Source organism: Lutjanus erythropterus, chromosome 2 (genome assembly GCF_056507025.1).
Source record: "Lutjanus erythropterus isolate fLutEry1 chromosome 2, fLutEry1.hap2, whole genome shotgun sequence".
Classification (NCBI taxonomy): domain Eukaryota; kingdom Metazoa; phylum Chordata; class Actinopteri; order Lutjaniformes; family Lutjanidae; genus Lutjanus; species Lutjanus erythropterus.
In genome coordinates this window covers 37,430,532-37,445,136 of record NC_139318.1, presented here as the reverse complement: position 1 = coordinate 37,445,136, position 14,605 = coordinate 37,430,532, and the positions used below count along the sequence as shown (strand labels likewise).

General features: G+C 39.5%; 1 protein-coding gene across 1 annotated transcript in view; it reads right to left on the bottom strand.

Annotated features, from left to right (window-relative positions):
* Positions 1-1,648: 1,648 nt before the first annotated feature.
* rap1gapb (RAP1 GTPase activating protein b) overlaps positions 1,649-14,605 on the bottom strand; it is a 40,428-nt gene continuing 27,471 nt past the window's right edge. Inside the window, exons 15-21 of the mRNA XM_084738882.1 lie at positions 12,600-12,677; positions 10,486-10,595; positions 8,069-8,185; positions 6,859-7,000; positions 4,962-5,061; positions 4,350-4,461; positions 1,649-2,674 (exon numbers count right to left, since the gene is read on the bottom strand). Coding sequence (XP_084595008.1) covers positions 2,602-2,674; positions 4,350-4,461; positions 4,962-5,061; positions 6,859-7,000; positions 8,069-8,185; positions 10,486-10,595; positions 12,600-12,677 — 732 coding nt within the window. The 3' untranslated portion in view covers positions 1,649-2,601. The remainder of the gene's footprint in view (positions 2,675-4,349; positions 4,462-4,961; positions 5,062-6,858; positions 7,001-8,068; positions 8,186-10,485; positions 10,596-12,599; positions 12,678-14,605) is intronic.

The window sequence follows — 14,605 nt, the reverse complement described above, 5'->3', positions numbered from 1 at the left end:
ACAACAAGAAATTAAGGAACTTTGAAAGATGAATCCCTCCCTTTTTGTTATGAAGTCATAAACACAGGAGAGAAAACAGTTTAGATAAAATGGATCATTTTCCTTTTTTGTCTCTCAGGGCTTCCGTAGAGGTGAGCTGTTTCAGACTCAAGTTTACTGTGGTCAGGAGTCGACACAGTATCACCATTCAGTGGAGCAGATATGTACAAATAAATACATACCTGCCTGGTTTTACATTCAGTTGCCAGCTGCCAACACAGTGCCTTTAAACATGACCCTCCTTCAAAGCAGCTCACGCGACACAATCATTAGAAAGGCAACTTCAAGACGAGTCACAGTGTAATTCTTATTCAGCAACAAATCAGGTTTTTTCAAAAGGTCAGCATTTCGAAAGAACTCTGAAAATGTAGTGCTTGGGTCACATACATATATTACACTTTACAAATAAAGTAGGAAAGTGGCATTTGGCTCTCTTATCAGCGATGTGCACTGCATCTGGAGACGTCGGCTGGTTTTTTTTTTTCAATAAAACACAAATCACAGGGACAACACCTCTATGTCAAGCATGGCACCAGTGTACAGAGGAGAGGTTTTTGGCAAGCAGATTTACACCATGCACAGTACCGTTGTATACACACACACACACACACCTGTACACAGACATCAAATCAACAAGTGGTGTGTGTGACAGAGACAAAGGTCTAAACAGCAGTACCTTGAATTGAGGATGCATGTTGCCAGTTCGGGCACTACAGTATTTATGCTTTTTAGTTCACCCTCCCTAAGTCCCACTTCCTTTGGTCAACTTTCTCCTTTTCTGTTTTCTGTTCTTAGACATGCTATGTGCTCGGCTTGTCAATGTTACAATAGTTAAAAGATGTTGCTGGAGGATCTGTGAAGCAACGTGTATGTAGAGTCGAGTCTAGAAGGGAAACCTAGATTTGTGAAACTCTTGCACACTTAATTCTCCACAGCAGCACTCAACAACACTTTTTTTTGAAGACTTAAATGACTTATTATTTTCAGTTATTTTTTAAAATATATTTTTAGTTTTCAGTCATAGGTTTAGGCACAAAAACAACGTGGGTTGGGTAGGTTTAGGCAAGAAAACTATTTGGGTGGTTATGGAACAAAAACTACCTGGGTAGGTTTAGGAACAAAAAGTACTCAGGTAGGTTTAGGAACAAAACTACTTGGGTAGGTTCAGGAACAAAAACTGCTCAGGTTTAGGAACAAAAACTATGTAATTGGGTAGGTTTAGGAACAAAAAGTACTTGGGTAGGTTTAGGAACAAAAACTGCTCAGGTTTAGGAACAAAAACTACTTGGGTTGGTTAAGAAACAAAAACTACTCTAATAAGTTTAGTAACAGAAATTACTTAGGTCTGGTAGCCTTTCTGGTAATCACTACTACAGTAGTAGTAGCTAATCACAGCACATTGAGGCTAATGTTTGCAAAATGCTAGTTAACTAGCTAGCTAGCTATATCAATTGTTAGCTAGATGGCTAACATTTGATAATGTTGGCAAAATGCTACCTAACCAGCTAGCTCATCTACATCAGTAATTAACTAGCTAGCATTTTGCTAATATTAGTTAACTTAAGGTGTTACTATCTATATGTCACTTTTTTTGCAAGACCCACAGAATTCAGTTTTCTATTCAGTATAGATGAGCCTAGCATATAGCATGTCTAAGCACCAGAAAGGAGAGACTGTTGGAGCACAGAGTGAAAAGGGGGCTGGACTTAAGAAGGGTCAATAATATACTATCAATAGAGTATACAGTTATGCTAAAATATTTCTTTTTTCTACAGATTTACAATTAGAGTTTTAATTTAAAAATTGCAGATGCATTTTCTGTGGTATATTTCACCTTTCGCCCACCTGAGGGGAAGGTGACTCGTACTATTACAGCCACCAACAAAAGCGTCACAGAAGTACCCTCCATCAAAAACATAGGACAGATTTAACAAAGCCGTCGTAAAACACGACAAATATCCACTGCAGAATACTCAGAAGAAGAAGAATAGATCGTCAATAAAACACAAAATGTGGCCTGAGAGACAGCCACACACGCACACACACCCGGTACATCAAAGTTTAACCCATGTACAATATCACAGTGGGATGTGAGGTTGACAAAAATAAAATAATTTTCCTCTCTAGTGCAACTCTGCTCTCTAAAGACCCACTGTTTTACAAGCTAAGCAAACACCAGTCGTTTGATCAGTCTCCACTTCTTTCACCGTTATAAGTAGTCGCAAGATTAAAACCCCGTCCCAATCCTGATCTTTGAAAGAGGACACACAACATTTGAGTGTTTACAGTAAGAATCAGGTCTCAGAGCTTACTGGCCTGAAGGATGAGCAGGCAGCCAGACGTATTCTGCTGAGCCAGCTGACAGATGACAGTCAGCGTCGATGCTGCATGGTTGTGGAGGACTCGTTTCCTTTGCCTGGAGCGTTCAAGGAGGGTTCCACATGAAGCTGGAATGAGGGCGATAGGTAGGTACGTGTCCATGGAGCTGGGTGTCTGTCATGACAGGCAGCAGATCCATGCCACACATACAGAGGAAGATCTGTCAGTCTCTCTATCTGGCTCCTAACTCTGCTCCTCTTCTGCATCAGGGGTGGAGTTCATGCCCTCGGCTTTTGGCAAAAGATGCCTCTTATGGGGAATGCTGAGCGAACGGAGAAGAAAAGGGATTGACTTAAAGGAGAAGACGACGAATGAAACGTGAGAGGAAAGCAGAAAACAAATTGTGAAAGGTAAAGTATCTTTAAAGTCATTAAAGAACCAGTGTGTAGAGGCAGCTAGCAGTGAAACTGCTGATTGCAGACACCTCATCTCACTCTCCCTTTCCATTCGTGTTGGAGAATCTACAGTAAAGGTTTGTCTGTTCAGGGCTACTGTAGAAACATGGCATGGAAGAGGACCCATATAGACAACTCACTGTGACAACAACACAGCTATTATTATTCCCAGGTGATTAAACACTAACGAAAATATATTTACGAAACACGGGGGGAACACTGGGTCACTTGTGCCGGGCCCTGGTTAAAAGTTGGGCCCAAATGTACCCTCTAACCTTTAAATAATCTGCTGGAATAATTTGTCAAAATACTTATTTTAGGAAAAAAAAATCTACATAGCATTTCACATAAAAGCTTATCTTTGAATTTTTCTTACCCTCTCTTTCCGTAATGGTTTGTTCCGTCAAAAGTTTAACATTTAGCATCGTGTGTGCATTTTGACTAGTCAGTAACCCCAATCCCCATAAATCTTACACACTGGATCTTTAAGTATCCCCAAAGTTATGTCAACATTATGTCTAACCTGAAAATGGACATCAGTGTTGTGATCATGAGAGTGTGGCTAACAGTTCTGCAAACAGACATGGAGAGACGATGGCACAGTTAATATCAGCAAATATAACAACTCAAAACATCAGAGTAAGGTTGCAGCTAATTAGCATTTCCATTATTGATTAATGTTTCTGTTCTGCCACAGGCTCATATATTCACAATTCTGCATTCAGAAAGTCTGCAGTCAAAACAACCAAAGAGCTAAGAGAACAAAAGAAAACACTGACACTTGTCAAAAAGATGCCTATTTAGTATGTATCCTTGTTAAAGTAAAATAAGAAAAAAACACTATCCAGACAGGGAATAATAGAAAAAAGATCCTAATAATATCAGGAAAACTCTCTGATACAATATTCACAGCAAATAATAATCAAAATCGCTTGGTTTGCACAAATGTCCTGCAGTTATTGCACCACTGAGATAATTGTAGAGTTTATCAGATGTTCTGTCTGGTTAAAGTTAAGCATTAAAAGAAAGGTAAGAAAGGCTGGAAACAACTGATCTAGCGCCATCACATGACCAAACATTTAATTTGTCCAATACTTGTCCTTATGGCGAAATACCTGCAAAACTATATTCCTATCAGCCTCAGATGTGCTTTGCATTTTGTGCTAATTACTATACATTAGCAAGCTGACACACTGAACTAAGATGATGAACATTATAACCGCTAAACATCAGCATGTTAGCATTGATTTGCATTGTCATTGTGTCGATGTGGACGTTAGCATTTAGCTCAAAGCACTGCTGTGCCAAAGTACAGCCTCACAAAGCAGCTAGCAGGACTGTGGACACTTGTTGATGTACTGTTTAGTCCATAAAAAGAAAAACAAATGGCCCATCACAATTTCCCACAATTCAAGGTGACATTTTCAAAAGCCATTTAAGCTGGACTTTTGGACAATTAATCAGAGGGAACATTCTTTCCTTTGACTTTGTAAAGCCATCAGAGTGTCACCTCGTGACTGATGCCAAGCAGTTTGTCTCACCGAGGAGGACTTGTGCTCCTGCGAGGGGCGCTCTGTCTTGGGCTGGCTGTCTGTCCCTTTTGGCTCTGATGTCTTCACTCCGTCCGCGTGCTGCTGAAGATGAGAAGCTGCGGGGAGGGAGGCGACAGATGTGTGACTGTCATGGTTAATAAACTCAAGCATATAATGCTGCCAGCTGTTCTAGCCGAAAAAGGATAAGCATGCAAAAGATTAATGGTTCAGAATGAATCATTAGTGATAGAAAAGAAACAACAGAACGTGCAGCAAAACAGAAGCTGTGTGGGAATCATAGATAAGTTTGCAATGCTGTATTACAGTGTGCATAGTTAACTTCATTAATTTAAAAAGAGTTTGCTAATTTACACAGACTGGGCCTCCTGTTGCTGGCTGTGAGCTCCACTGGTGCATCTGAGGTGAATCACTCAGAGGTACTTTGATATTAATTGCTCAGGAAGCAGAGAGTGTTATTCTTACATCTGGCCCAACTAGATTTTTCCCCCCGATACTCTGGATATATGAAACGGTTGACCTTTGGTAACTTGCCCACTTCTCACACCTTCAGGCTGTCACCGACCCAGTAACATGAGCCTCTTTCTCCTGAACTCACCTGGAAAACTTGCCTGGCTGGTACTGCATGCGCTGTCCTCCACCGCAGAGCCGTACACAAACGACTCCTTCTTGAGTGGCGTAACACAAGACGCACTTTCCTGCAGGAGGCGGGTAAAGGAAGTTAGAAATATCAACAACGTTTTTTTTTTTTTTTTTTGTACAAACGCCAATTCCAAAAAACAGTTGAGCTGCTGTATAAAATGTAAGTGAAGAAAAGAATGCAAAGATTTGCAAAGACTTTTCAACCTTTTCTTTTGTATAAAATACAGACAAGATATTTCTTGTTCAAACTGATTAACTTTATTGTTTTTCGTAAATATGCTCATTCTGAATTTGATGCCTGCAACACATTGCATGGTATGGGGACACATTCACTATTGTGATACATCACATTTTCACACTAATTCTAATTGTTGAAGTCTGGAAAGTAAAATTCATTGCCATTTTTTCTTGACATACGTCTTCAGCTGCCCAACAGTCTGGATCTCTGTTGTTGTATTTTGTGCCTCATAATGCTCAACACATTGTCAATGGGAGACGGGTCTGGACTGCAGGCAAGTCGGTCTTGTACCAGAACTCTTTTACAACTCTTTTGTACACATGCAGAATGTGTCCTTGACATTGTCTCGCTGGAAAAAGCAGGGATGTCTCTAAAACAGAGACTGGATGGACCCATGAGACAACAGGAAATAAGACACCTTCACACCATCATAGATGCTGGTTTTTGAACTTTTCATTGATAACAATCTGGAGGTCATGATGTCCATGATTTCCAAAAACAGTTTGAAATGTGCACTCATCAACTCGAGAAATCAGAAATTAAAATGACTGCACAGTATTTTTAACATTTATATTTGCTAATACAGTAATATCAAGTCTAATCAGCTTGCAGTTCTTATTTTTGAAGCATGCAACGCAACCTTTGACTCCACATCCTGCCAAACAATGTGACGTCACTGTCTAATCTGCAATGTAGGGGCAGACATATAGATGCAGGCTAGCTGCTGGCTAACACTGATGACATAAAGGCAAAATTGTCCCACTGAGAATATCAAATCATGGACCATACATTGTTGAAAGCTAAGTCGGGGGTTTGAAAGGAGGTGTGCTCAATGATTGTGAAAATAACATCAGTGTGCAGCTTGTAAAAAACTATTTTGATAGCCGCAAGCTAGGCTTGTCACTATGGAAACACACTGACAGCTACAGGAGCACAGGCGCCGTGTCAGTTGAGAACAGAAGTGAGTCTGCAATGTTTCTGGATGTTGTTGATATACAACTTTTGCTTTGCATGATAGAATCTCAACTTCCATTTGTGGATACAGTGACAAATTTGCAGGCATCCAATTCAGAATGAGTGTGTATTTACAAAAAACAATAAATTTTATCATTTGAACATTAAATATCTTGTCTATGTACTGTAGTAAATTGAGTCGAAAACAATTTACAAATTGTCACATTCTGTTTTCATTTATGTTCTAGGCGGCGTCCCAACTTTCTTGGAATTGGTTTGTATATCAAGGACAAGACAAACAGCCTAATCATAAACACAGCTCTGCTCCGTGATTGTATTTACATTTTCTGTCTCTTCAGATGCAAAATGGTGCAAGTGAAAGAAACGAATAAACACATTAATATGTATTACTGTGCAATACATTTCCTGACCTGTCATTACTGGTATATACCAAATCCATCAAACCATCTCACATCCTTTGTTTCAATTGTTTAGGTGACAGCAGATAAAAAAACAAGGTTATTTTTCCCCAGAAAAAAAGTGAGACAAATGTTAATGGAACCACAAATGTGTCATCAGCTGGGAGACGCTGTCTGTTCTGGTTTTGGAGAAGTGAATTAAATGCATGCACTTTCATTATGTGTCGCCTGTCTCCACCCACCAGTCCGGTGTCGTACTCCTCCTCCGTCCCGTGCTCGTTCTCGTGCTCCTCCACCACGCTGGCGAAGCTGCTGGCGTTGGACGAGGAGCGGGAAAGGTCCTGAGCCTCTGGGATGGACGGCGCCCTGCAACACATCGCCAAACTACACACCTGGGTCACTCTGACCGCTCAGACACCTGTGACTTCCGTACGCTGAATTCATTTGGACAGCACAATTAAAAACGATTGTTTCTATTTTTCTATTTACTGCTTTTCCCTCCAAATGTCTAAGAAATTCATTATCCTCATGTCACAGCACCCAACGGAGCATTTTCAGGTAAAGTGCCAGCTGTGTGTTTGCTTCTGTTCCATTTAAACAGATAATCTTTCAGTCTCTTTTGGAGTTAATGCAGCCATCTAAATTGGGGCCAATGATCGATTAATTGGTTGTTAAGAATTTGGTCTAATCAAAAAAATATTATTTTAATTTTAATTATTTTTTATGAGCACGCTCCACGTTAACCAATATTCAGTATGTGTTCAATATGCAGACCTTTACATTTTTATATGTGTTTGTTTGTAATACTGTCAGAGAATATGCAATATGTTGTTGTTGGAAAAAAATAGCTTTCATTGAGGAGGAAAAAATGCATTTAGTATTGTTTTGTATGAGCAAATCTTTAGTTTTTTTTTTTTTTTGATTAATTGGTCATTAATGTTTTCAATGATCGATTAAGGAAAGTGCTTACAATTTGCAACCCTAATATGTACCAAGACTTAAAGTGTCAATACTATAATACAAATTCCAGAAGAAATTTACTCTCTTATCTAGTTTTAGTACATGCATGATAAAACTTCTCAAATTTAAATGTGTTCTACCTCATTAAGGTCACGAAGATATCAATATTGCATACACAGTGTTGTCTTTTGTCCGAACTACACACCTGCATACAGGTACCTCCTTCATTCAGTGTTCATTCACACGCCATGTTGTTGCACCAACAATAACTAAACACGGATGTTGTAAAAAGGACAATGTATTTGCTTGCTAGAGAAGCTTACGACTGCGCTTATGAGGGAAATTGTCCATGTAATAGTGTTGCGGCTCCAATCTAAAGTACACAAATGCAGTAACTATACACCCATCCGAGGGATCAATCATCACAAATAATGTCTCGGTGTGGGTAAACATGATATACATAGATTACTATTGATTTAAAATAACAGTCACCTGTTCTTGGTAGCAGCAAATTCTGGAGAACTGTGATTGGACGAGTTGTCTGATTTGTTTTCCTGTGAGAAGTGGGCGCTGTCTGGTGTCCTCTGGGTGCTGGGAGACACCTCCCGGCTTCAGGACAGATGGATGGAGATCGACACACGACAATACTGTAAGTTCACTTATTTCATATAGTAAGCACAAACTCTTGATGCATGTTGCACCTCCATTAATATCATCCGAACATGTGTTGTTAGAAATGGAAATGGACATTAAACGGGACAATTTTGGGGTGAACTGTCCCTTTAACTGCAACAAACCACAACCTGCTCTTTAACTGTTTTTTTTCTAACTGGAGTAACAAACTGATCAACTGCTGCATCTCAAATATTGCATGAAATAAACAGCCCCAGTTTAGTCGTGCAGCGGCAGTGACAGGTGTAGAGCGGTGGGTCCTGGACGCACGCCGCCCTGCGTGGGCGTCTCAGAGCGCACCTGCTATTTTGTGGCTGCTGATTTATATTCCACTGGCTGAAGTGGAATATAAATCAGAGGTCGTGGTGATTGATAAATACACCCTCAGCGAGTCACATCACTGGTCTCATAGCTCTGAAACAGCTGTGCCAATCACAGAGAGGCGTGACAACAACAGCTCAACGCATGATGTCACAGCTTGACAAAATATAACAAGTTTTCACTTTTCACCTTAATTTTGTAATCTGCTGCATTTTATAATAAACAACCTGAATTCTACATATAATAAATATCCTCAAATTATGTAACAAATTATTACATGTTGCACTTTTTTCAAGATAATATAATGATTTGAATGATATGAAAAATTGTTATAACATTATTTATTTCATTTTGTTAAGTTTAAAGGAGAAATCTGTAATATCTTTACTGTATTTAATAATTAAATGACCATGATGTGTCATAAGAGATTAAGGAATCATGTTAAGTTGAAATGTTGCCTTCTCCGACAACAACGCTGCAGCCATTACCTTCTAGAGCGTCCATTTTTATTTGCCCATTTCATGTTTATGAGAGTTATAATTAATGCAAAATGTCTCCAGACTGAGTTAATATCTGTTTATGCGTCATAAGAAATCATTAATAATCTTTTAGAAGGAACAGACATAGTCTGGCAGGCAGTACCTGAACTCAAACTCCAGAGTGTGTATTTTCAGGACAGGATAAGGTCAGGATAAGTGTAGGACTCTTTGTTGTTTGTCATTGTCAAAATATAACGTTGCGGCCGTGTCGCGCTCCTGTTCAGTGTCCCTGGAGGCAGCCAGCCTGAGCTACAGGGAGGACAGGGTGAAGGGAAACAAGTCACTTCAAGAACAGGTTGCAAATTAAATAGGGATTCAACCTATTTAATATACTGTTTTTGACTCCAAATGAGTATTTGGACTGCAGTACTTATTTTCAAACATGAAGGTCTCATATATCTCGACAGAGCTCAACTCAACTTGACTAAAAACTTCCATGAACATGTGGTTTAGAGTCCTGATTTAAAGGTTTTAAGAGTTAAGCAGGCTACTTTTAAGATTGACTGGGAGTCTGTTCCAAAACATAAGAATATTTGTGAATGAAAGCATCTGTTTTGGTTATTATACGATGCACGGTTGTTACATTTTCATCATAAAAAGTCCCACATTTTGTAATAACCACTGCAATTTCTAAGAATTTAATACAAAATGTGGGGAAATTCAGCACATGATGCAGCACAATTACAAAATACCAGTGTTATTAGATCATGAAGTGAAAATTTCTCACACTTTGTCAAGTTATTACATAATGTTACATAATGCAGTGTTACAACACTTTTTCAGGAAGTCACCAGACTGGCAGTGAACGTCGAGCCAGAGACACATGTGGCTCTGAGATGTGTATTCATAGCGGAAGTGTAAGACCCAGTTTCCAAAATACCAAGTGCTTTGTGCCGCCTCATTTGAATGAACCTCACAAAATTTTTGTTCCTTTCCCTCCCACCTGTGCACCGCGCGCTCCGCACAGGCCACCAAAATGTCACGCAGATGGGCAAAGTAAATTTCAAGGTCAGGAAAATATCAAGCTGTCACGGCGCTGCCATGAAAATGGGGCCCGAAGCCTCACACGCATTAACAATTCAATTAATATTCAAGCATACATAAGCATGAGGCTGGTGTGAATCTTCTGTTGAGTTGTTACAACCTAGAATTTGTGTAAAATCTTGGTTTTGTTATTCAAAGCACAAGATAAATCAAGTGAGGCGTTGATAACCCACCCCCGAATCAAACCTGCCATCCAACAAGAGCTTGTATCTCAAACAGTGTTTCTTCTGCTGGCTGATTTCCTCATTTTAATGTCCCTGCTTCCATCTGTTGTAACACCACTCTGTCCTCACTACCCACTCCCTGATGATCGGCTCTGCTCGCTCCTCTCACCTCCTCTCTTGGACTTCCTGGATGTTCTCGATGCCGATGGCGCTGCTGCGGCGGGAGCTGAACGGACCGGACTTTTTCCTGGTCGGGCTTTTCCCAGGAATGATCAACGACTGACAGCGGGCAGGGAGAGGACAGTCAGACACACACAGCCGGGAAAGTTTCACCATCTCACAACCACAGCATGGATTATATACAGTACATGACACAGTGGGATACTGAAGTGACAGATATCTACATGTAGAAATATGCAGCGAGGGAATAATGAGCTGATAAATCCTGAGGTAATGTGATGACACTTTTGGAAACACGTTTCACAAAAATGGCTTCAGGCAGGAATAGATTCTCTTATTTTGAAAAAAAAGTTTTTTAAATCATTTTTCTGACTTAGAAGTTTTCTTTCGGTGGATTTTATTTTAAGCGCTGAGGCCAGACGGCGGAGTTGACTTTTTCAGATTTCAAGATGTCTGGTAAACACTTCTAATTTAAGATGCGGTATGATTCATCAATGAGTGGCTGATTATGAGAACATGAGTGGGAGTCTGTTTACAATTTTCCTCTCTGATTTTCGTACTTTTCTCTCACAGTGTATGAGAGCAAATGTTCAGGTAACATGAAGTGCATGAAGCTCAGAGGTCTGCTGCGACGGAACGAAAAATATAAATCGAGAAAATGCACCTGAACTCATCTACCTGTGAAAACTGAGAGAAACATTACAGGGAAGATAAATGATCAATTCTCTCAACACCAGCTACGCTCTGAGGAATAAAGGTACCAACTAGAACCTTACAGGGTTCTTCTGCCCATAGGAGAACACACTTTGGTTCCTGACGAAACCTTTTATAAAGGTTCCACTTGGAAGTTTAAGAGAGTTCTACTTAGAACCCAACATAAATGGTTATACCTAGAACTGTCTGTAACAGGTATCACCTGGTACCCCCTATGAGAGGTTCTATAAAAATCCTTCTATGATGCAATGGTTCCACCAAAAATCCTCTCTGGGGGTTCTATCAAGAACCCCTCCACCTTCTAAGGGTGCTTTTTTTATTTTATCTAGACCACAATCGGGAGTTCTACAGGTAACTTTTTAAAATTCCAAGGGTTTTATGTAGAACACAATCTCCAGTTCTACAAAGAACCTTGATAATATTCCAGGGGTTTTATCTGGAACACAATCAGGGGTTTCTACAGAGAACCATTTATACCCCAAGGACTTTATCTAGAACCCAGCAAAGGGGTTCTATGTAGGGTTTTATGTAGAACACACCCTGGAGGATCTACTGAGAACCTGCTTACATTCCAAGGGCTCAGCTAGAACGCACCCAACAGGTTCTACCTTGAACCATTTATATTCCAGGAGTATTATCTAGAACACAACTGGGGGCTCTACAGAGAACCATTTATATCCCAAGGGTTTTTATCTAGAACCCAGCCAGGAGGCTCTACAAAGAGCATTTCTATATTCATGGTTTTATCTGGAACACATTCATGGGGTTCTACAAAGAACCGTCTATATTCTAAGGGTTTTATCGAGAAGCCAGCCAGGTGGTTAAACCTAGAACCCTTTTATATCCCAAGAGTTTTGTCTAGAACAGTTTTGTCTAGGGGGGGTTCTACTGATCCGTTGTATATTTCAAGAGTTTATCTAGAAGCCACCCAGGAGGTTCTACAGAACATTCTTTTATATTTTAGCACAAGAAATAGTTCTTCAAAGATTTCAAACATCCTTGAAGACCTATTTTTCCCCAAAAAAGGGTTCTTAATGGAACCCTTAGTCTTACAAAGAAATCTTGACAACCCCTGTCTATAAGAAAGAGTAATTCAGAAGCAAACAGTTCTGGGTAGAACCTCAGCCTTTGAGGAAGAACTCTTTCGGAACCCTTATTTCTAAGAGTGTACTATATGAATGAATGGAATGAATTAAATTATAACTGAAACCATAACGATACAAAATGTCATTAGAACTTATTAAACCTACGTATCTGAAAACCTCCCACAGCCACGAGAAACTAAAAGACATTTGAAACTCACTGCACACTGACATTATGAAAGGACAACAGCAAAGTAAAGACCAGAGACAAAAATTAGTAAACAAGAAGGGATAAGTATACATGAACCTCTTCTATTGTTCCTATCCCTATGGCACTGCCTCGGCGTCCATATTTACTGGGACTTTTCCCTGGAACAAGCAACGACTGAGCCACACGAGACAGAGCGAGGGGAGCACAGAGAGAGAGAGAGAGGAGATGATAGGTTGAAAAAGCAAGAGGGGGAAGGAAAAGAAAAGAACACATCATAAGATCTCATGCGCACAGCACAAAGAATTTAAACAGCAAGGTGCAAAAAGAGCTTGAAAAGGAGCTCGCAGCATGAATTAAGAGACAGACACGGTACTGAGGAGTTAAGTTAGAAGCTTTTTAGAGCAGAAGCAGGCTGGGGTCCAACATAGCGGGGCGCGGCAGGAGATGAAGTGCCACTGAGGTGAGCAGGCATGCCGGCAGTTCCTGCCCTGAGGGATACAGGTCTGTTTAGTGATGCATTCAGAAGGAGAGAAAAGGGCAAAGAGGGCTGACAAAGTCCAGAGGGGGAAGCTTGTAGAAAACTCAGTTCTTTCAAAAGTGGGGTCGATTTAGTTCCAAGTCAAAATACTGTCAGTAACTTATGGAAGCTTATTTCTGCCAATGAGATTAAAAGTCATTATGAACTAGAAACTTTCTCAAAATAATGAACGAGAATCTCAAAAAAACAAGTCATTATTTTGAGGTAATGGATTATTCTGAGCAGGTTTCTCATTATTTTGTGACATTAATTCATTATTTTGAGATAATAAGTTGTTATTCTGAGAAGTCAGGATACTAAAACTGGGTAAAAACTGGATACCTGAACTGTGCTGCACCAATAAAGATTTATTTAATCTAAGATGAGTTCTAATCAGAGTTTAGCAAAACAGATTAAATCCAGATTTAAAACTAAACAGAGCTCTATTGCACAACTAAAAACTAATCTTTTTCTTTTGTAAACCCTAGTTTATTGTATTAAAGCACAATTAAATAGAGTTAAATCTATGTGGAGATGCTTGCTTACCCAAAATTGTAATAAACAAAACATTACATTGTTTGCTAGCTGGCTAAAAAGTGAACAAAACATTAGATTGTTTGCTCACCAACATTAGCTAAAAATTTAATAAAATGTTACATTGTTTGTCATCTTATGGTAGATAAAAAGTGAACATGTCACATTATTTTTGAGGTAGCTTAATTAGTTTTTAGTCTAATTAGCTGAGTCATGATGACTTGGCAGAGGAGCTCAAATTTCTCCTCCTTTGAGAAAAACTTGTTTGTCGAATTAATGAAACAGGATTATTTTTCTCAGTCTATCTCAAACAGGTAACCAAGTTAAACCGGTTCAAGTGTAAGTTTAGAGTAGATCACATTGTAAAATTTGCATTTAAAATGTTGGTGCAACAGAATTCAGTTAAATCAGGGTTTAGAGTAAAAGGTTTAACTGAGTTTTGTTTGTTTGTTTGTTTTAATTTAATCTTCCTTCATTTTAAGCTATAGTTTGGTGCAACATAATTTAAAGTTAAACATGATTTAATAAGTTTAAAAAAATAATTCTTGTTGATTCAACACATTGTAAGTCATTATTTTGAGAAAGATTCTCCATATTTTGAGATACTAAGTCTTTATTCAGAGAAAAATTCTCATTATTTGAAAGAGTTTCTCATTATGACTTACAGGACCTTCTTTTATCCCATGACATTGGAGGAAATGGGTTTCCACAGTAACCGAATGCCAGACTGCAATGATGAGTCGCCATGAGTTGAAACATAATTAACTCCATCTTTGAAAGGGACACAAACAGGAGAGCGTCCAGTGTGCTGTCTTTGCATTTATGGCTCGCGCCATGCACACTCTGCAGCCACACATGCACATTTACAAGGCTGTGTAGAGAGGTTATAACATTTACAGGAGGAAAACAGTCATGGCAAAAGCAGAGTAAGGTAGGGAGGGAGTCTGGGTAGTCATACAGCTGCTCCACTGAGCTCACTTCAACACTCGGGATAGAGACCACAGCACACCGGGGCTCGCAAGCAATCAGAGTCATCCTGCACTGAGGAGGA